This window comes from Eucalyptus grandis, chromosome 4 (genome assembly GCF_016545825.1).
Source record: "Eucalyptus grandis isolate ANBG69807.140 chromosome 4, ASM1654582v1, whole genome shotgun sequence".
NCBI lineage: Eukaryota > Viridiplantae > Streptophyta > Magnoliopsida > Myrtales > Myrtaceae > Eucalyptus > Eucalyptus grandis.
In genome coordinates, this window is record NC_052615.1 from 10994755 (window position 1) to 11017610 (window position 22856).

General features: G+C 40.9%; 1 protein-coding gene and 1 long non-coding RNA gene across 2 annotated transcripts; one reads left to right on the plus strand and one right to left on the minus strand.

Annotated features, from left to right (window-relative positions):
* Positions 1-1304: 1304 nt before the first annotated feature.
* Positions 1305-2295, minus strand: LOC104440947 (apoptosis inhibitor 5-like protein API5). Its single transcript, XM_010053933.3, has 4 exons — positions 2215-2295; positions 2067-2132; positions 1884-1987; positions 1305-1501 (listed from the first exon to the last, which is right to left on the minus strand). Exons 1-4 carry the CDS (start codon positions 2272-2274, stop codon positions 1312-1314), a joined length of 420 nt encoding a protein of 139 aa, XP_010052235.2. The 5' UTR covers positions 2275-2295; the 3' UTR covers positions 1305-1311.
* Positions 2296-21304: 19009 nt separating this feature from the next.
* LOC120286329 lies at positions 21305-21994 on the plus strand. The gene is made up of 3 exons (XR_005550303.1): positions 21305-21368; positions 21726-21826; positions 21950-21994. It is a non-coding gene; the product is annotated as an uncharacterized LOC120286329 (long non-coding RNA).
* Positions 21995-22856: the final 862 nt, after the last annotated feature.

Genomic DNA, 22856 nt, shown 5'->3' on the forward strand with positions numbered 1-22856 from the left:
AAAGTAACGCTCACATTTGCTATTAAATGAAATTCGTACAACTAGTATGAGCCATATCTACTTTTATTCTAGTTACCAATTTATCTATAAACGCACATGTTCTGCAGCAATCTTGAATTCCACATTTAAAAAAAAAAAAAAAAAAAAAGAGTTACGTATACTATGATGCTTCATAAGCAATGACGATAAGGTTTACCAAAGCAATAATTGTAATTAAACCTGTAATTTTCTCCTAATTTTTTTTTTAGAACTCAATTGTCCGCATTGATTATCCTTCAAAAACAAATGTAGATTGAAGTGGTTACAAACCCACTTCATATTATACAACCTAGGACTTCAACTAACTAAACTGAATTTAGATCCACACGGAAAAAGTTAGTGTTCGTATAAACTATGAAAACTAAGACCCAGGAGAACATTTCTAGAAAGAACAAACAAAAGAGAGGTACTATTCCAAGTAATTCTAAGTAAACCTGTCCAAACGGTAGTACATTATTTGCAAAAAGGAAAATCATAGCTGTGTAGGGCTTATAATGATAGGTTCTTGGAAGCCGTTCTATTCCAACCTAACTTGAACATTTCTAGAAAGAACAAACAAAACAGAGAGGTACTCTTCCAAGTAATTATAAGTAAATCTGTCCAAATGGTCGAATGAATTATATTTGAAAAAAGGAAAACCAGAGCTGTGTAGGGCTTATATCTTAGGTTCTTGGAAGCCATTCTATTCTAACTTAACTTTACTAGGAACTAGAACGGTCAGATTGTGAACCAAAATTCAACTAGTACAATTCGTTTTGCTGCAACTGTCACCTAAGTCATCCAAAATGCACAACCATCTGAATAAGGTACAGCAACAAAGTAATTCTTCAGGTTGGTAACAACTGGAAAGCGGGCAAAATCAGACAACCGGAAAATATTCTAAGGTCTAAACCAACAACATAATTAAAGGGTTCAAATGATATAGGTCACACAGTCTGTTGATCATGCAATCTGACTAGTCTGTATTCAAGCTTAAATCAAACAATGTCACTCTACAAGCGAGGCGAAGGTCCCCAAGTTACATGAGCACCTATCTACTTCATTTGACTAATGGGAGATGAGTGTAGAACTGAAGGCTGCAGGTAGCTCAAACCAAACTATATCGACTAGCTTTGAATAAATTACAATCAGTAATGTGCGTCCAGGTCAAAGCTACCAGCTAAATATTTTGGCGCACATCCAAAACTTCGTTCTCACCAGTAAACAATTTCTCTTACTGACCTCATATCTGATACAAAGTTCCGCATCCGTCGCATCAGGCATGGCCGCAATCTACCGATAATTTCTTCCTCTTCCACGTCCACCCCAACCCCTTCCTCTTCCTCTCCCACCACCACGCCCACCCTGGGACAAACCTTCAAATGCTCTATTAACAAGCTGGTTTTGCATACCGCCCGCTCCACGTCCCTTTTTTGATGCCGCATTACTGGAACCATTCACAGCACTAGCGGATCGTTTTCCTCTGCATAAATGATGATGTCAATAAGATGATATGCGAGAAGAGACCCCATTGATCATCACAACAGAAGATAAAGCTAAGATATGCAAGTCATTCTCAACAATCTTTCTGCTCCTCCTGGACTTGTCACCAATGCTGTTAGTTGGAACAATCAGTCAAATTTTGATAACAAAAATATGAAGACATTCACATCAATTTTCCATGAACAGATTCGACAGTGACCAACATAATTACAGTGATTTCCTAGTGTAGATGTAGACCTGTCACTAACGAGGGAAGTAGCTAAAGTATCAGCAACTAGAATCGATATATAACCCACCACAAACAAATCCAATAACAAACTCGCTGAGGAATAGAAAAACATAAGGATCAGTATTTCTCCTACCCAGTCCCCGTATTTGTTGCAGGTGCAGAAGCTTTGACTGCCTCTTTCCAGGAGAGGCTGATGCTCTTGTCTCCAATAAATGAAGGTGTCTTTGAATGCAATGGCTAAATCAATAAACCACAATGAGTTATTCCTCACATGCCATGAAGACAAAAACAGTCAGTAATAAGTTGACTTATTCACCTTAGTCATGGCAAGGATATTATTGCAGGTTCGCAGTCCGGATGTAGTGTTCTGCTTCTGAGTTTTCTGCATAAAGTACGTGGTGTCAGTTGCATGGAGCAGAACCATTTAACAATAAAAGATGCAAGCATTATGATGACAAACGGACAATGGTATTCCTCTCCTCATCAGTCTTGGCAGCTGACATTGCTTTATTGTGCTCAGCCATTCCCTGAGTTAGCTTTTTTCATGGTGGCCCTAGTTAACTCCTCAACAGTAGTTAATCTGCAGCAAAAAGCCATGGAAAGATCAGGAGGCAAATTACACACTTCATAACACCAACTTACCCAAAACAAGTAAATTGCAATGAATATCAGAACTCCCGGATCAAATTATTCCCTCCGACTTATCATTCATGAGGAAATGAAAGGCAAGAGGAGAATAAAAAAATGCTATGTGGCCATAGCAAAACTAATTGCAAGATAACAAGTTAACAAGGAACATGCAAGAGCAATTTAGCAAAAATGTTGCAGTACAGCTAGTTTCGGAAAACAAAACACATTACAGAGAACGCGAAGCATCCCGGAACATCTCTTTCTCTTTCGTTTTTTGCACTGCATAATCTGAATAATCATAATTTACACAATTACTTTCAGCTAGTTTCAGGGAAAAGTCAATCCTTCAACTAATATAGAAGCTATCATAGAAGCTATATAGCATCGCAATGTACCAAACATCTCCTCATGGCAGCGGCGGCGAGCCTCTGCAACCGAATCGCCTCTCCGTTCCTCGGCCGCTTCCCTCCTCCTCCTCCTCATCCCCTCGCCGTCAGTCTCTCTCTCTCTCTCTCTCTCTCTTCGCGTCTTCCATGGAGTTCGCTTTTTACTGTCTTCAAGTTGCGGATTCTTCTTGAACGAATCCGAATGTTTTGCCCGAAAAGATGCTTCCTTTCTTATGTTTGGCGCGCCTGCTCCTTCAATCTCACGATGATTTCTCATTTTCTCCTTCTTCTTCTTCTGCACCTACGGTTTTTGAATTGAGGAGTTGTTGGTTGATGATCGGATAATGTGATGCTGTCGCCCAAATCCAAACCCCTCCCTCGCGCGCGCAGTCGCCCAAATCTCCCCCAATCCTCAACTCCAACCGCGAATGGAAGCCTTGCTAGCTATGTAAATGTGTTTGGACGACTTGTTCTTTAGTTGGGGACAAATGGTCGTTTCATTCTCACGTCTATATCCCTTGGTTGAAGTGTCTGCTAGCTATTTGTGAAAATGCTCAAGCGAACTTTTGTGAAAATTCCCCTCTGGATCTACATATCTGAACGTCCATTGCGTATCTAAATCGTAATGAGCGCTTTCGATTCATTCATTTACTCTCGGTTTTTCATCTTTGAATCCGAAAGTAAGAATGACGTAAGGATGTTTGTTGCTCTGTTTTATGTGCTATGTCTTGTGGCCTTAAATGGGGTTCCCGCTGGGAGATATGGTCTGGAATCGTTGATACGCATGGTGATTTTCTCGCCGGTAGCACCCCAACCTCTTTTATGTTCATGTACCATGTGTCTCGGTGATCTATCACCTGTATACGTTGAATGGTTGGAAATCGTCACGGTGGACGGTGGTGGTGACTGGTGACTCTGGCGGTGGCTTGATAATGATCATAAGTGAACAATAGTGATGCTTGGTTGAAAAATATGGGCCGTGATGCCACTTCATTGAACTCATCAGCGACAAAAATAAAAAAACACAGCCACAACACTACTTCCTATCACTGTTTCTCGTACGTTGGAGTTGCTTCCCCTCCAAATTTTTCTTCTTTCTTGATGGGCTTATTGCTTTAACTAGAAATTCAAGTGTAGCTGATTATAATGTTGATTCAATCTGTATTTCTCTATCAACTCTTTGTCTCTTGCCTTGTCTGGCACTCGTACTCTTAACCTGATATTATAAGATTTCATTAGTAAAAAAAAATTGACGTTCTTTGTAGCTTCCTGTTTGGCCAGCAGATGGATATGTGTAATTTTACATTCTTTGCTGGCATACTCTGGTTTTGCTCACTTTTCCATACGAACTGGGATAAATAGATGCCTTGGATACACAAGCACAGCTGCAATTTCAAAAGCTCTGTTCTATTGTTGAGTGATACAAATCAAAATGAAAGATGTCAGCCTTCTCATCTATGTACCCTATACACCATTACTGCTTACTAGCTATTCCAAGATAATATAGTTTTAGTTTTTCATTGCGGAACAGAGTGGTTAAATAATATAGTCTTCATTTGACCTCTAGTAGAGCTTTGCTGTGGCAAATGCGTGCAATGTAAGACTAAGTTGTCTTACTGGCTGATTGGCTTTTGGCCAGGAGCTTGAATTGTTGCTTCAGTCAGACATTCAAGTTGCTGGGGCCAAGGTGAGAAAAAAATGCTGAAAAGTAGATTTTTAGTCAGGATGTTTCAAAGTGGGCCTTTCAAAAGTGCATGGAATATTGAAGTCGTAGTCACTTTCCATGCAGCGAAAGACAGAGCGTCAACACTCTTCACGACATATGTCAACAGCGCTCCTTCCTGACGCAAGAAGAAAAAGGATGTGCGGGGTGAACAGGTTGTTGCATGAGTAAGGGCGATTCAGCACATGATTTATGGAGCAAAAAAGAGCAGCCCAGGTTCAGCCAGCGATAGATGCACGCATTACGAGCCTTGCACGCACCATCCTTCGTATGACGGTTCCAGCAGCAGAGGATGATCGGGCAGAGGAGAAAGAAGAGGCAATCAAGCTAACCATGGACCTCACCTGGTATGTTATTTTCACAAGCTTTGCACCTGATTCTGCTTTCGAGCTTCGTGAGGAAGACCAGTGGATGCTGATGGTCGAAGTGGTAAAAGACCGAGTCCTTCTTGCACTCCAGATCTCGCGAACTTAAGAGTTAAAGCCGTGTCCATGTCGAGGCTGAATTTGCAATCGCTGCAGTAGGAGACCATGGTAAGCATTAGAGGGTGTCAAAGAATGGGTCAGTCAAAAATGGGTCCATGACCCACTTTTTGACTCATATTCTGAGAAGTGGGTCATACAAGTTATTCAAACTTTTAAGGGCTAGGCCTAAATGGATTTAAAAGCCATGTGACATCCATTTTTCATGGGCATCGCTTTGGTTTTGTAATTTCACAAGTTTTTTATGGTTTCGATGCTTGCGACATTGCAACTCCTTATAGACAGATGCCAGAAACGACCCTACCAGAGGATGGATTAAGTGTTTCAGCCCGGATATGTCTTTCGACCCAAAAGGAGTAGAGACGGCCCAATGATCAGGCCTAGCCCACTTAAGTCCTGGAGCCCACAAAGCCCGGCCTATTAAGCACTAACGGAAAGCATTCATGAGCTGACACGAGCACTTACGATGGCCGACCGGCCCATCGCCATTGCGCTAGACGGTCCAACTTCTTCCTTGTCTCTTTGAGCTTTTTTTTTGGGTCGAAAGTGCACCTTCTATTCATTTACTTAGGTAAGTTTGGAGCAATTACATCAGTAACATCAGCACTTAGTAAATCGATTAAGGTTATCGGGGGTAGATTACCCAGTTTCGAGGAGGTAATGTTGTCGCTGGGCTCTTGCAATCCAGTCGTCATCTCTTTGAGCTTCAAAAGCGGTGCTCCGGGGATCGGGATGCAAAATTCGCGGAGGGAATGATGCAACCGGGTCATGGGAGTAGTATTGTGGTCTTTGTGCAGAGTCCATTGAGCCGGTGACCATCTTTCTTTTCGCTCGCCAGGCTTACGTTGCAATCGAGTATCTGCAAGAACTTAACATTACCAATCATGGATTGACACCAAATCACGATTAAGACTGCCAAAGACCCTAATTATTGCTCGTAATAATTGGACTCTTGGAAGTGTTCCCACTAATGCCCTTCTCGTTCCTTCCCTCTTTCACGTATTTCTCATCAGTCAATCGGTCGTTGTCCCTTTCACATGCCCTTTCCCATTTCTCTCTCCTCTTCAAAAGTTTCCACAAATATTCCTCCTCAATACCTTTTTTCCTTCTTTCTGGAAAAGATGATATCTATGATTCAATGTGGATGAAATAAGGATTACGGTGAATACTCATTTTTCTATTTCTCAATTCCTTTTTTTTTCCTCTTTCTCGAAAAGATGACATTTGTATATTCCTTTTGCTAAAATTCAAATACATTATACTAATCAGGATTTGAACCGGGTCACATACTCTTTTTTAGGGAAAAAGGAGATAGAATTCTATGTTTTTTTGTCATATTTATTCTCTCCCACTAAACCTCTCTTCAACGTCTTCTCAGTCTCCTTTAGTCTCCTTTATTGACTAGACAAAACCAGACAAAACCCACCCCCCTCTCTCTCTCTCTATATATATATGCAAGCGTTGAGTAATTTCCATGACAACGATTCCATCTCTCCCTCTGAGAGGGAGTTTCCAGGATGCTTCGATGTTAACGTAGCAACGGGACCATGGGGAGTCACGTGATTATGGATAAATATGGGACCATCATAATGAAAGTTGAGACAAAAAAGGTTCAAGATAGAATTGAAATTGAAATTGAAATTAAAGTTGGGCACTTTTTTAGGGAATTAGCCCATAAAAATTCATGATTCCATCAATAGTCCAAAATATCTCGAATCGAAGAAAATGCGATCTCTTGTCAAGATGGGAACCTATTTTGTAATGTTTCACCACAAAAAGAAATGTTCAACTGCTTCGAAAGTATTTTGACAGGATTTAGTACATCCAATAATTACAAAAATAGGTGAGTTCGTGCTTAAAATATGTTGCACCATAGATGGGCATTTAAGAAAGGGATGAACAACTATTATTGCAGTATAAAATTGATAAGATTATACTGAAATAGAGAAACAATAACGATATATCGCCGCATGTTTTTATTTTTGTTGATTTTGTGAATAAGATCTGTCATTGACTTTTGTCATCCCCCAACTCTATAAAAACAGGGAAAACAACATCGCGGTCCTCCTACCTAGAAGAGATAGTCTCAAACATAAACCAACATAAACATGTTATCAAAATATGTCTTCATCTATATACTTGATAAAATGGTGAGTTGGTTACAAAATCAAGAGTTCTGAAATTCATAAAAAAAAAAAAAATTAAGTGTATATAATATGTATTTCCAAACTCAACTAAACCCCACAAATATCATTTCAGACATATACAAGTATCTAAACTCATATCAAAATCCAACTATAAATGCCTCCCTTACTCTGCAGCTACATGCGCTTCGCTTGCATCTTTTTGAGACCAGCATTGCCCATTATTTTTTTAGTACCTTCAGTTGTGTGCTCACTCTGTCCACTTTTTCCTGCAGAATTACAATTTTTTCATCTAGTTCAGCAATAGCAGGGTCTTCAGGTACTTCCATTTCTTTAAAAAAAAAATTGGTATTACCGTATTTTCCGTTGATTATAACTTATTGTGGAGAATGAGTCTATATATAATGTCAAAGAAAGAAAACAGAACAGAGCTATTCACCACATCACAAGGCAGCATCTTGTGTCTCTTCGTTGCCTAATGTCAGTTTAGTGAGAGAGTACTTCTCTGATGAAAGCATACCGCGGGTAAAATGCATTCCATATGAGTAATCAATTTGCAAGGGCATTCGTCGCAGCTGGAAGCACCTAGATTTGGGTCTTTTTTCTCTCAAAGGTCACAATAGTACTCATCGGCATGATCTTCCATGGACGAAGTGTAAAGTGTGAGTTGATGGAGGTGATGGTGATCTTTTATCGTTGGTGGTAATTATGGAAGGCAGTCATGATTGACATTAAGACCGCACTGCACAAGAACATGAAAGTCGAATGTGCAAAATTTACCAGACACTGCATAGGAAGCGCGGGTCGGTAGATCTAATATAAGAAAGAGTATATGCTCGTGGAGGTGATGTTTCAAAGTGGGCCTTACAAAAGTGCATGGAATTTTGTTGTCGAAGTCGCATTCTGCGCAGCCAAAGACAGCGTCAACGCTCTTCACGACATGCATCAGTGAGCGTTCCTTCCTGCTACAGGAAGAAGTGGATGTGCAGGGTGAATGGGGTGTTGCATAACTGAGGGCAATTCAGCACGTGATTTATGGAGCAGAATGGATCAGCTCTGCTCCAGGCAGTGATGGGCTATTCCTTTGACATATTCATCAAGCCTTGCACGCAACATCCTTAAAATGACCCAGCTCCAGTGGCAGCGGATGATCGTGAATTGGAGAAATGAAGAGGCAATCCAGACAAGCGTAGACCTCACCTAGTATGCTCTATTCACAAGCTTTGCACTCGATTCTGGCTTCAAGCTTCATGTGGAAGGACACCAGTACATGCTGATGGGCAAAATGGTAAAAAGACCGAGCCTTTCCCGCCCTTCAGATCTTGTGATCATAAAGAGTTATAGCCGTGCAATCCATTGTCAAGGCTGAAATTGCATTCACTGGAGCGGGAAACCATATGGCAGGCATTACATTGGAGGTCTACCGATTGATCAGAAGCAAGAGAGAGGGTGATCATGGAGAGACAGGCATTGCATCTCTGGGGGAAGATTCAGCGCAGCTCTCATGGAGAAAGAATCTACACGTGTAGCATCAATAGACCTCCTCACAGGCTTCGCATTTGATTCTACTTTTCGTCCCAAGATGATCGGAGGTGAGCGGATGCTAATGAGCAAAATGTTGGATGGTCACATTCTCAGAATCCTCATCAAGCTTAGAGCTGTGACTAGGCAAACAGAAGCAATATCGGGCCGTGCAGTAAGGCTCACACACATGGCAACTACGATAATCCTCCTCATCGTCCGCCTACTAGGTGTTCAAGCAGGGGCAGCAGGTGAAACGGGTGCTGTTGGGCGGACAGCATGCTAAATTCAGCACACGACTCGTGAAAGAAGATTCGTCACGATTCACGGCAGTAGTGATGAGCTGCGGATTGAAGACCAGCACGCGAGACATTCCAACCAAGTACAACTTTCCACAAAGGTTCCGGAGATTCAATGCATGATCACCAAGGCAAATTAGGAAATAAAAAGGCGTTGTGAATGGAGTTATAGTTGCCGAGTGATATCAACTCGAAGCAAATCGGGTGAAATGAATTTTAGCTCACTCCCATATTACGTGATGTTGTATTTCAGTGCTAATTTGTTAAAAAAAAAAAAATTGTATCATTGATGCTTTAATGCAATAGTTTATAAAACTATTGTGGCCGGTGAAAAGTTTCATATCATGTTCATTTATAGTCAGCCGCAATGATAATATAATTTTCCATAAATTAACTAACAAATAAAACCCCAAACATTGTATAATGTCCATAAAGGTGCATTCACCTTCGGCTTGTCTACACATTTATTAGAAAGTTCTTATCCAACTTACCATAAAAGTAACTTACTTAAGACAATATTGCGGTAACAGTTTATAAATTGCTAAAATGGATGTAACTTGACATAACTTAATAGTCTATAAAACTAACCTCACTTTATACGTAAAGGTAATGTTTCCATTAGCTATTAAATACAATTTGTACAAATGGTATGAGCCAAATCTACTTTTTTTCTAGTTATCAATTTATCTATAAATGTGCATGTTCTGCAGCAATCTTGAATTCCACATTATTGAAGGAGAGCTACGTACAGTACAATGGTCCGTAAGCTATGTCGATAAGGTTCACCAAAGTAATAGTTACCATTAAACTTGTAATGTTTATTATCTTTTAATAAAACTCAATTTCATTTTCAAAAATCAAATAATTGTCTACATCTTTTACCCTTGAAAATAACATATAGAATGAAGTTGTTACAAATCCAGTTCACATATATAAGCTACAACTTTAGCCAGTTAAACTGAATTTAAATCCATAGGTCAAAAGTTGGCATTTATATAAACTATGAAGACTAAGACCCAGGAGAACATTTTTGCAAAGAACAAACAAAACAGGGAGGTACTCTTCTGAGGAATTATAATTTAACCTATCCAAATGATAGAATGAACTACGCTTGGAAAAGGAAAATCGGAGGTATATAGAGCTTGTATCAAAAGGTTCTTGGAAGCCGTTCTATTTGAGAGATTTTGTAGGTACACTGCCAACTGTTCTAAAAGCTTAAGCTGTTAGATGAAGGTGTAGTTTATTATTTAAATATTCTAACACTCCCCCTCACGTTTAGTCTGGTCTTTTTGCTTAGTACTAAGTGTGGAAATTTAATTGGGGAGGCAAATAGGGGCCTGGAAGATTCAAATTCAGGACCTCATAGCTCTGATATCATGTGAGATTTTGTGAGATCACTGTCAATTGTTCTAAAAGCTTAAGCTGTTAGATGAATGTGTGGTTTATAATTTAAATATTCTAACACTATTCTAACCTAACTTTACTCGGAGTTATAATAGTCAAATTGTGAACCAAATTCTAGTAATACAATTGCTTTTGCTGCTACTGTCATCAGTAGCCAAAAAACCATGGAAAGATCAGGAGGTAAATTACATACTTCAAAACAAGTAAATTGCGATGAGTATCAGAACTCCTGGATCAAATTATCCCCTCCGACTTATCATTCATGAGGCAATGAAAGACAAGAGGAGAATCAGAAACGCTATGTGGCCATAGCAAAACTAATTGCAAGATAACGAGTTAACAAGGATCATGCGAGAGCAATTTAGCATAAATGTTACAGTATCACCAAACTAGTTTTGGGAAGCGAAACACATTATGGAGAACGTGAAGCATCCGGAGCGTCTCCTCTTTTGTTGTCTGCGCTGCATAATCTGAATAATCATAATTTACGGCTTAATTACGAAAATTCCTCTAATTAGATAAATAAAAGTTGTTGATATCAAATAGAATTAATCCGTCTTGTCGAGTTCTCCCAAGCGTACATGGCGTGAAAGCCCACCTTTGTTTCTCTCTCTTTTTTCTCGGTTTCTCCGAACTCTGTTCTTTTCTTCTTGGCCGGGCTCTGTTTTCTCTCTCTTTATGCTCTTGTAATTTCCCTTGCTATGAAGCAAGACTAAAGAAAGGGCTAAAACGAGACACTCGGCTTGGGCTTGGCTTAATGTTTTGCTCCTATTTATTATTTTTCGCAAAACCGTTTCTTGCAACTTTATTCATGAAGATAAATCTTTTAGGTTATTATGTACTGGTGGATATGATGCGGAGTGAGGATAAGATCATCCGAAATTAAAGTTAGGCAAATCACTCAAAATTAAAGATAAATCAATTTGACCTAACGTCAATTCAGTCCTTTCAATTAATTTTGATCGGAAAATACTGACATAAATACCGGCTGTGCTGTGTGGCACACCCTGACATGGATTATATTTTTTTTGATTGGTTATTATCTTTTCTGATTTTTTTTTTATTTTTTTTCCTTTCCCCTTCCTTTTGTCGATGACTGGCCACTAGCTATGCAAGCAAGCTGGCCTCACTTGGGTGAGGGTTGTTGTCGTCAATTATAGGCGATGCCTAACTAGCCAAGAGCAATCCCTAGTGAGGCAAAGGGAGCCCTTGCCCATGCCTAGGCAAGGCCTTGCGAGAGTTGGCCTCACCTAGGCTAGATTTGGGGAGGCCAGCCCACTCGACCATTGCCTATGAATGGCAAAAGGAAGAATAAAGGAAAAAAATTAGAATAAATATAATAAATATATGATTATTAATTTAAAATTTTTCATGCCGTTCGCATAAGTAATATTCACTCAAAATTAACTGAAATGACTAAATGGTATAATTATAAGGTTTATGACTAAGTTATCATTAATGCAATAGGCTTATGGCTTTTTGTTTTTGACACTTTTCTCTCTTTTCAATATAACCAAAAAAAAAAAAAATTCGGATGGTTCAAGGTCCTCATCCACTCCATGGTGTTGTGAGGGGGATATCAATTGATATTTGTTCTTTCATGGGAAGTGGCACGGACCTCAATCTAGTACTCTTTATTTTTTGACGACATCCAAAAGCATCATTTATACTTTTATTTTTGTGGAAGGGGATCTCATAGCACACGGACGTCCACTGATCTGCCCCATCGATGAATTTTGAGACCCCACTTTTTATGTGGCCGCATTTTTGTTTATTCATTAGAACAGGGTTTATGGTCCCTAGTCCATGGTGTCCAGGGTCAAATTCGGAAATTCACTTTCTGGTTCTTAGTCCATGCTGTCCAATGTCAAATTTGGAAATTCAGTTTCTAGTTCTTACTCCATGCTGTCCAAGGTCAAGTTTGAAAATTCAGTTTCTGGTTCCTAGTCCATACTGTCCAGGGTCAAATTTGGAAATTCACTTTTAGTGCCATTTCATAAAGCTAAAAGATGGTCGGAGAATTAGCAGTGAAGAACACCCTCAGAGGTTTCCCAAGTCACTATTCATCAGTCCGAAGTGATGCCGATTCTCGAAGTTCTAGCCGTCGGAATAGGATGATTCTTGGATGGAAGATCCCTCTCTTCCTCCTCTCTACTTCCACCAAAGGATTTCGCTAAAGCTGCTCTACAATTCAAGATCTTCCTCGACCTAGGGGGCTGGTCGAACTGCAGTCCTCTGCTGGGTTTTACTGGTTTTATTCTGATTTTGAAAGCCTTTTTGGTTGGATTGGGCTGAAATTTGGTTTCCTCGCCTGGAATGCGACCGGTTCTGGTGTGCGACTCATTGTGGGCTATCGAGCTATCGTCTAGTCCTAAATTTATGGCCATTTCTCAATTTTTCTAGTATTGCATGCTACGTGTTCAATGAATGGCCTCAACCGCTCTTGGCGGGGTTGGGCCTCCCTCTTCGAATCAGTTTGCTGCTGGAACCTCCCGTGATGGTGCCGAGAACGAAATTATGGGAAGGACCGATCATTCTCCTGCTACCCCGACTGATGCCTCGACCCATGCCTGTTCAGACCAAGCCCCTATTGTACCGAGAGGTAGGAGCAGGGGAAGATTGAGATCCAAGCGCCCTCAGTGGGCGGTATCCAGGAACTCTAACTTGCACAATTGGGCTAGTGTTGCGGTGGCAAAGGTGGCCTCCAAAGGCTATGACTTGGAATATTGCCCTCCAACTTATGTTGGAAATAGAGCGGTTGTTGAGATGACTAAAGACGACATTCAGACGGTCGACCCTAAACTCAAGGAATGCCTTGTTGGCTTTTACATTGGCAAGCGTATTCCATTCAAAGTGATTGAAGCAGCCTTCAACAAGGCTTGGGGGCGAATCTAGCCAAAGTAATGGCTAATGGAAGATGACTTTTCTTCTTCCACATCTCGAATAGAGAATTTCATCGTAAGATCCTTGAAGGGAGGGTTTTCACAGTCTCGAAACAACATATTGTTTTCCAGCAATGGAGGCCAACCTTGGAGCTTCAAAACAAAACCCTCATGTCTGTGCCAGTGTGGGTTAAACTCAAAAATCTTCCCATTGCTTTTTGGTCATCTCAGGCAATTAGCAAGGTGGCAAGCCTTATAGGGAAGCCACTCTATGTTGATCTAAACACGGAACAACTAGAAATGCTCACCTTTGCGAGAGTATGTGTGGAGATCATAGCAAATCAGCAACCATGTGAGTTCGTGGAGGTGGTTCTCCATGGTGAAACATGCGTCGTTGAAGTCGAATATGAGTGGAGACCTTTGGCCTGTGCTGAATGCGGCATTTTTGGCCATAAGTGCTATCCTCCGCCTGCTCAACAGTCGGCCAAGAACACTCGCCAAGCTAGTGTAGCGAACCCTCCTTCTCCTCAGGGTGGATCCTCCTCTCTCGTTCCTGACTCTCAGCCGGCACTTCATCCACAGCAAGTGCAGACTACAGAAAGGACAAGAGACAACCTGTTGTATATCAATAGGCCTGTTGCAATTCGTGCGCCAGCTGCTGTGGACCCTATCGCTTCGGACAAGCTTGCCAATTCGGCTGCTATTCACCCATAGCTTTTCTCTTCGCCTACTATGTTGGTTGATCCTATCAAAGACCGGGAGACCGCCCCGCTGTCGGTTCCTATTATCCCTCCTTCTTCCTTGGACCCCTCTTGCAAGCAGGTCAAGGGCAAAAAGAAGAAAGGCCAAGGGAGCAAGGAGGCTGCCTCCTTCAACTTTGACCCGTCAAGTGAAGATGGCCATTCCTTGAAATTGGAAAACTCGGCCGAAGCCGGCCCACCCCAAGTGCCCCGCAAGCTCACCGATAGCTCTCTTGCTTCATCAAAATCCCACGCAAGTTCTTCCTTGCTGGCTCGGCCGAAATCTACTACCATGCCTGTGTTGATGCCGGATGGTTCAGATGAGATATTCAATGCTCATGCTGGCGCAGATGATGAGGATCTCTTATCAGTTGGGTGCCCATCCCCAACTTCTTCTCCTTTGGGTGCTCCGGCCGAGACTATACAAGATAAATTGTTATTGCTCTGCCGGACCCTCCTCCCTCCTTGGCTCCGTTGCCGGTTTTTGCTAAGAAAAAGGCTGCCAAAAAGAGGTAACCCCTCCCCTCCTTGTGTATATGTATATAGGAATATGGAATATTAGAGGCCTCCATGACCCCTTGAGGTGGGTCGAAGTTAGGAGTTTTGTCTCCAAATATAATCTATGCTTCGTTGGCCTTATTGAGACAAAAGTCTCAATAGCTGACTTTGATTCAATGTCATCTTTTTTGCTAAATGGCTGGAATTGGGTTGCAAACTATGATTTCTCAAGTCGGGGTAGGATATGGGTTGGTTGGAACCCCGATGTCGTTAGTTTTGATACCTTGGCGGTCAATGACCAAGCTATTCATGGTCGTTTAAAGATCAACCTATTTGGCAAGTGTTGTTGTGTCTCTGTAGTTTATGGGGAACATACCTTCTCCCGACGTTGGCCTCTTTAGGACGATCTCCTACATATGAGCACTATTCTCCAGGATTCGGCTTCATTAGTGGCTGGGGATTTCAATGCCATAAAGGATCCCTCTGACCGGTTCGGAGGCACCAACACCTGGATTCTTTATTTTGATGAATTTGCTAACTGTTTAGCTCAATCTGAATTGGAGGACCTCAGATATGTTGGACTTCGTTTCACTTGGTCAACTTCTTCTGGGTTGACAAGAAAGATGATGAAAATCAATCGGGTATTGGTTAACTCCAAATGGAACATGGAATTTTCTTTTTCAGAGGCCTCATTCCTGAACCCGGGCATTTCAGACCATTCTCCTATGGTTGTCAGAGTTTTCAATCCAGTTTTTAATAGAAGACCTTTCAAATTTTTTGATTATTGGTCCGACCATCCGAACTTCTCATCCATTGTTCAACAAGCTTGGGAGACACCAGTTATTGGATTCTCTATGTACAGGCTTGTCTCCAAACTGAAAGTGCTCAAAGGTAATCTGAAGTAACTAAATAGAAAAGCCTTTTCGAATATTTCTTCAAGGACGAGAGGAAGCTAGAGAAGCCCTTCAGCTCATGCAAAATGACCTTCAACTTGATCCAAACAACTCAGAGTTGGCCAATCTTGAGAAGACAAGTCGTAGAATTTTTGTGGACCGCGCCGAGATGAGGAATCTTTCTTTAGAAAAAAATCTAGAGTTTGGTGGCTTAAGGAAGGTGATCGAAATACCAAATTCTTTCACCTTTCCGTAAAAAAAAAAAAGGCAACTTAGAAATAGAATCCTCTCAGTTAAAAATACATCGGACGAGTTGATCATGGACACGAATACGGTCCCGCAGGTTTTTGTCTCTTACTTTGAGGACTTGCTTGCTCCTCATTCGTCCCTATCCAAGCCTTCGTTACAAGAGGTTAAAGAGTTCGTTCGAAGTCCCTTATCTACGAACCAGGTTAGTTCCCTCTCTAGCTCGGTTCTTGATTCGAAAATTCAGGATACAGTTTTCTCTCTCCCTAGAGGCAAAGCTCCAGGCCCTGATGGTTTCACGGTGGAATTCTTTAAGAATAATTGAGAGATTGTTGGCCCTTCTATCATAGAGGCGGTCAAGGAATTCTTCACTTCGGGTCGTTTCTTAAGAGAGGTAAACAATACTATCCTCGCCTTGATACCTAAAGTGCCTAATGCTTGTGCGGTCTTTGACTTTAAACCCATTGCTTGTTGTAATATTATATACAAGGTCATTGCTAAGATCTTGGCTAATCGCCTTGCTACTGTCTTGAACGAAGTGGTTGATCCATCCCAGAATGCTTTTATTAAGGGTAGGAGGATAAGGGATAATATATTGATAGCTCAGGAAGTCTTTGCTGGATTTCACCTTGACCCGTACCTCCCTAAATGTGCTGTGAAAGTTGATTTTCAAAAGACCTACGACACGGTTGATTGAGATTTCCTTCAGCTAACTCTAGTAGCCTTTGGCTTTCCTGATTTCCTGATCCGGTTGATCATGATATGCGTTCGAACACCGAAATACTCATTATCAATCAATGGAGAACTTCATGGGTTCTTTCCCGACGGTCGGGGCCTACGACAAGGTGACCCGATGTCCACTTATCTTTTTAACCTGGTGATGGAGGTATTCTCAGGAATTGAGTGCTCGCACCTCCCACAAGGAATTCAAATACTTTTGGCGGTGTAAAGCAGTCAAGCTATCTCACATTTTCTTCGTCGATGATGTCTTTCTTTTTAGTCAGGCAAATTGGGTGTCCATTACCTTGCTGAAGAAAGGCTTGGACTTGTTCTCTTCATGGAGTGGCTTGATTCCAAACAAGAACAAGAGCGAAATTTTTCTCTCGAGTGGTCCTCCGTCTCTTCGCAACTACATATCCTTAGCCTTTGGGTTTCAAGAAGGTAAACTGCCGGTACGCTATCTGGGAATGCCTATCATATCCTCTAGGCTTGGGAAAGCTGACTGCACCACCCTTATTGATCAGATTATAGCTAGAGCCCAATCTTGGGCTCATCATTTCTTCTCTTTTGCTGGGAGGTTGTAGTTAATCAGGTCAGTCTTGCACTATATCCAAACCTTCTAGTCGAGTGTTTTTATATTGCCGGTTTCGGTTCTCAATAGCATTGAAAAGATTTTGAGGCAATTTCTTTGGAAAGGATCCGTTCTCGGTAGGGGGTGAAGGTGTCGTGGGATGATATATGCCTACCAAAAAAAAAAAAAAAGAATGGGGACTTGGTATTTGTAAATTGAGAGATTGCAACAAAGCGTCTATGTTAAAGCACATTTGGATTCTATTCACAAATAAAGAATCACTTTGGTGCCGTTGGATTCATTCCAACTTTTTAAAGAGGAACAAGTTCTGGAAAGCTTCATCTCCTAAAATATGCTCTTGGGCTTGGAAATTTTTTTTGCAATTAAGAAGTGACTCTCGGCTTTCCTTCCTTTGGAAGATTGGAAATGGACACTCCACTTCGTTATGGTTTGATCATTGGCACCCAAAAGGCCTTCTTGATATTATTATGCTAGATCATGTTATTCAGTATTCTAGTCTACCCAAGCATGCAGTGGTGGCTGATCTCCTTTCGCCTAGGGGCCTTTCATTTCATAGTATTATGGAGAGCTGGGGTCTCTCTATCCCAACACTCTCCTAAGCTCCGGACCAGTTTTCCTAGCGTTGGCATCCGTCCGAATCTTTTCGGTGGGATCTCGCCTGGGACCACTTCAGGACTAAAAGAAGCGTAGTGCCCTGGGCTTCGCTTATTTGGAACAACGTCATCTCCCCCAGGTTCAAATTCAATCTATGCTTGATTGCTAGAAACCGTTTGCCTACCTAGGAACTTCTCATTTCCTATGGTAGAATTGATTATGCCACTTGTGCCTTTTGCAATGAAATTCCTAACTCTATAGATCACTTGTTTTTTGATTGCCACATATCAACTTCTATTGCTTATTTTTTAGCTACTCGATGCAACCTTCCTTGGCGACCTAGGCCTTGGAAGGAGAATCTCCAATGGGCTACCTCCTTCCTAAAAGGCAATGATTTCTTTCACAACTTAGCTCGTTACTCTTTTGCTGCCATGTCCTACTTAATTTGGAAGAAGATGAACTATCATATTCTGCGACGAAGCGATGGTTCTTGCTGCAATGAAAAACACATTATCAAGATGGTCAAGGACAAAGCTCTCACCTTCTCTGATGTCCCGAACACCCCAAGAAATAGAAGGCTTGAGAGAAACTGGGGCTTCGACCCATCCATCTGCGTTGATCGTGAGGAGAATGCGTAGATCCGGATGAAGACCAAGCTGTGCGATCTTTTCTCCTACCCTCCTTGGGTGTCCGACCTCGGCCTTCTCCTTAGACGGCTGAGGTTTTGTTTAGCATTTTCTTTTCGCTTGTGACCGGTTGGTCTTTGCTTCTTGCTTGTGCTTGTGCTTGTCTCTTTCTCTTCTTTGTAATCTTTTGTTTCGGCTCCCTAACACTCTCTATGCGTAGTGCCCTAAGAGTGTAAGCTTTGGAGCCGGTTTTGTATATTTGTCCAAAGCTATAATACCTTTTACCTTTACCAAAAAAAAAAAAAGATGGTCAGAGAAGGGTGAAATCCATTGCCAAATACAGTAATTTGAAAACTGTTTCTAGCAATGTGCAAAATTTTAAAAATTTATCCCAATCAAATCATAAACCTATATTGACTTTCCTAAAATCCTATTCTACAATACCCTAAAATTTATTTACAACATAATTTCATAACTTAATAATCTCAACCTGGCAACATAGAATCCATACAAAACTCAATTTACGATTTAATTATGAAAATTCATTTAATTAGATAAATAAATGTTTCGAATCCTTATTGATTGCCAAGAAACATAATTAATCCGGTGCATGCAGCAAGAGCCCCCTTTGTCTCTGTCTTTTTCTCGGTTTCCCGGACTCTCGCTTTCCTCCTCCTCCTCCTCCTCCTCCTTTGTTTTTTTCTTTTCTTTTTACGTGTTCTTCACGGCGTCAACTCAGGCAAGACAAAAAGAAAGGACTTTAACGAGACACTTGGGCTTGGACTTACTGTTTTGCTCTAATTTATTATTTTTTGCCAGCCCGGTTCTTCCAGGTTATTACGTATTGATGTAATTATCCGAGAAAAGAGAAAATGAGAATTCAATCAGCACCGAACAAAGTCAAATAGGAAAGTTCGAAGTCCTTCCTCCCGTCCAGTGGTTCATCGTTCGTGATTTTTGCATGCCTTGCGCCTTTTTTATTGAAGAGCGCAATACGCGTCGGGGATCTTCAATAAATAAAAATGCGTTTCGACGGAAAAAATAGTGGGTACCCTAAAAGCTCCATATTATTTTTACTCTAAATCATTCAGACTGTGACACGTGTCTATGTCAGGTCCTACTTCTCCAGCGCACTTCTCTGCTCTCTTCCATAGGCCCTGGCCCACCTACTCTCTCTCCTCTCTGCTCTCTCCTCTGCAGACCTATAGGATGGAGAAGTGGGACCTGACACGGACCTGACACGGACACGTGTCATCCAATATTCTGACGTATAGGATGCGTCGGGGATTAGGGCGTGGGGGATCTTCAATAAAAAAAAAATGCGTCCTAATCCCCGACGCCAAGGATTGCTCTTGCATAAAAAGAACCCCGAACGATGCCCCTACCTTCACCCTCGCCCGATGGATTTTACCTCCATCGTCTCTATCCTGATCAACTTCATCCAAGTGAAATTCCAGGGGAAGTTGATTTCGCCCTTCGAAGCCCACCCCGTCGCCACTGGCATCGCCATCAGCAGCCTGCTCCTGCATTTCTTATTGCTGGATCTCGCTGATCGGGCACCACCGTCTAGCAGCTGCGCTCCTCCTTGTGATGGAGCATCATCGCACCTCCTCATCCACTTCGCCGGTTCGATATCGGTGGCTTCGCTCGGGTGGTTGCTGCTCCACGACTCCTCCCACTCTGTCCCCTGGTTGTTCGTGATGCTCCTGTTGCTTTCCGTGAGTCTGTTGCACGGCCTCATTCAAAAACTTTGGCTTTGGTTTTACGACAAAGTCTTGGCCATGATTTTCCGTATGGCGTGTCTATGGCATGGTGGAAGAACGCTGCCACATTTGCTGCGCCCAATCGTGGATCTGCGTTTAATGCTGGAAGTTTGAGCGCGGTCTTCCTCAACAATTGCTACCAAGAGAAGAATAGTCCTTTCTATAGCCATATGAGGGGTAGTAATTGTTTTTGAAGTTAAAGCTTTTGACCTCTTTTAAAGCAGTGCTGAGTGTTGCAGATTTCCTTCTATTTTTTTGTGAATCTCTTTGTACATTCTGTTTGGCCTCTGTTTGGCCGGTGGATTCATATATGTCATTTTACATTCTTTGCTTGTGTACTATGGTTTTGCTCATATATCCATATAAACTGCGACAAATAGATGCCTTGGCAACGTGGATATAGCTACAATCTCAAAAGCTTTGATCTTACACTAACATCATTGAGTGATCAAACCAAAATGAAAGATGTCAGCCTTTTCATCTCTGTTCCATATACACCATTACTGCTTACTAGCTATTCCGATGATAATATAGTTGTAGTTTGTCATCGCAGAATGTGGGAATTATTACATCATAGTCTCTATTTGACCTCCGAGATGTGACAACTAGATCTTTGCTATGGCAAATGCGTTATCTTACAATCTAAGGGCCCGTTTGGTTCGGTTTTTGAATAATGCATTTGCAAAAATACAAATACCTTTGGGTGAATGGGGTTTTCCGAAATGTAAATGTCGTTTGTAAAATTTACATTGAGAAATAACTTTAGCCGAATACCGTTTGGTAAAATTTGCATATGTAATTAACTTTTATTAAATTAAAAAAGCAAAAGTATGTTTATATTTTTTTTTGAAGTTAGGCCACCGGACCACCGAATCCGGTAGCCGAACCGCCTGAATAAAAATATGTTTATATTTTTATATAAAAATATAAAAATATAAACATAAAATATATATAAAAATAGATATGTTTATATAAATATATATTTATATAAAAACAATCGAGAAAAAAATAGATATGTTTATATCTATATAAAATATTTATAAATATATATTTATTAAACATAAAATATATTTTTATATTTTTATATAAATATAAAATATATATTTTTATATAAAAATATAAACATATTTATTTTTATATTTATTTTTATTTAGGCGGCCGATCGGCTTCTCCACCGAGAGATGATCAATACCGGAAGTTGCATTTCGAAGATGCAACTTTTCAAAGGACCTCAAGAGTTGTATTGGGCTAAAGACCCTTAGAGCCACTTGGAGATGCAATTGTATTTCGCCAAAGTCGCGCAAAAAAATTAACCAAACACCTTTGCCTTTGGCCAATGGACTTTAGAGCCTAAATAAACATTCCAATTGCTGAACCAAACAGGGCCTAAGACTATGTTGTCTTGCTGGCGGATTGGTTTTGGCCGGGAGCTTGAATTCTTGCTTCAGTTGGACATTCAAGTTTATGGGGCCAAGGTGAGAAAATAGTGTTTTAATGTAGATTTTTTTTCTCTGGCAGGCTTTAGCTCAAGATTACTGAATTCTGGTTGACTGTAGATGTTAGAACCGAAATTTTCTCACTCTTCATGTGCTAAAGAATTTACAGTTCATGTATGCAAAGCTAGATAGATAGTATGCAGATGCACAAGACAAGTCTGTATAAATTACACCCATCGATGTTGGTATCGAGGAAATAATTGGACCGGCAAGCTTCCCCGCCAAGTTGATTCACAATCAAATTATATATCCCAAAGTGTCAACACTTTATTTCATTATGTAGAGCACTCAAGTCTCGCACTTAAAAAATATGATATTCATCTGCTTTTACTGCAGAGAGCTACAATCTTGGATGTCGACTGTGGCAGTGAGTCCAATTGACTTGCATGGGAGCGTAAGTTGAAATATCAAACAGAAAGGAAATTCTTTTTGTCTTGGTAAGTGCCTCCCAAACTCTGCAACTAAATGTACTTACATTTGCGGCTTTTGGAGACCAACATTGCCCATCTTTTCTTGAGTACCTCCAATTGTGTGTTCATTCTTTCAAATTTTTCCTACAGAAATGCAATATTTTCATGGAGTTCAGAGTTGCAGGGTCTTCAGGTACTTACACTTTTCCAGCAACCTGTATTAAAAATTTGTTTGGTATTGGAGCATTTTCTCTTGATTATTACTTATTGTGGAGGATGAGTCTATATATATAATGTTAAAAAGGAATATGGCTATTCACCACACATCACATGGTATTGTATCCATTTGTTGCCTAAAGTCTGTTTAGTAAGATAGCACTTGTGACGAAAGTGCACGGTGGGCAATACACATTTGATATGAGTAATCAATGGACAGGGGCATTCATTGCAGACATAAGCACCCAGATTCAGGTTCCTTATCTTCTCACAAAGGTCACAATAGTACTCACTGGTATCATCTTTGATGAACGAAGCATAAAGTGTGAGTTGATGAAAGTTAATGGCAATCTTTTACTGTAGTGGAAGGCAATTTGTGATGACTAAGATTGCACTGCACACAACCATAAAAGTCAAACCTGCAAAATTTACCAGACACTGCATAGGAAGCACAGTTCTGTAGACTAAAATAAGAAAGAGTATATGCGCGTGGAGGTGATGTTTCAAAGTGGGCCTTTCAAAAGTGCATGAAATGTTGAAGTCGTAGTCACATTCTATGCAGTGAAAGACAGTGTCAACACTCTTCACGAGATAAGTCAACAACGCTCCTTCCTAACATGAGAAGAAAAAGGATGTGTGGGGTGGACAGGTTGTTGCATAACTGAGGGCAATTCAGCACATGATTTATGGACCAGAAAAGAGCAGCTCTGCTCCAGCCAGCGATAGGTTAAACATCTGACGCATTCATCACAAGCCTTGCATGGACCATCCTTCATATGACAGTTCCAGCAGCAGAAGATGATCGTGCAGGGGAGAAAGAAGAGGCAATCAAGACAACCAT

What these genes read in the sequence shown, in the direction of transcription:
- LOC104440947 (XM_010053933.3), bottom strand. Translation starts at nt 2,274, where the DNA reads ATGGCTGAGCACAATAAAGCAATGTCAGCTGCCAAGACTGATGAGGAG. An exon ending in ATATCCTTGCCATGACTAAG is followed by an intron (nt 1,988 to 2,066) that starts GTGAATAAGTCA and finishes TTATTGATTTAG; the next exon opens with CCATTGCATTCAAAGACACC. An exon ending in GCAACAAATACGGGGACTGG is followed by an intron (nt 1,502 to 1,883) that starts GTAGGAGAAATA and finishes TCATTTATGCAG; the next exon opens with AGGAAAACGATCCGCTAGTG.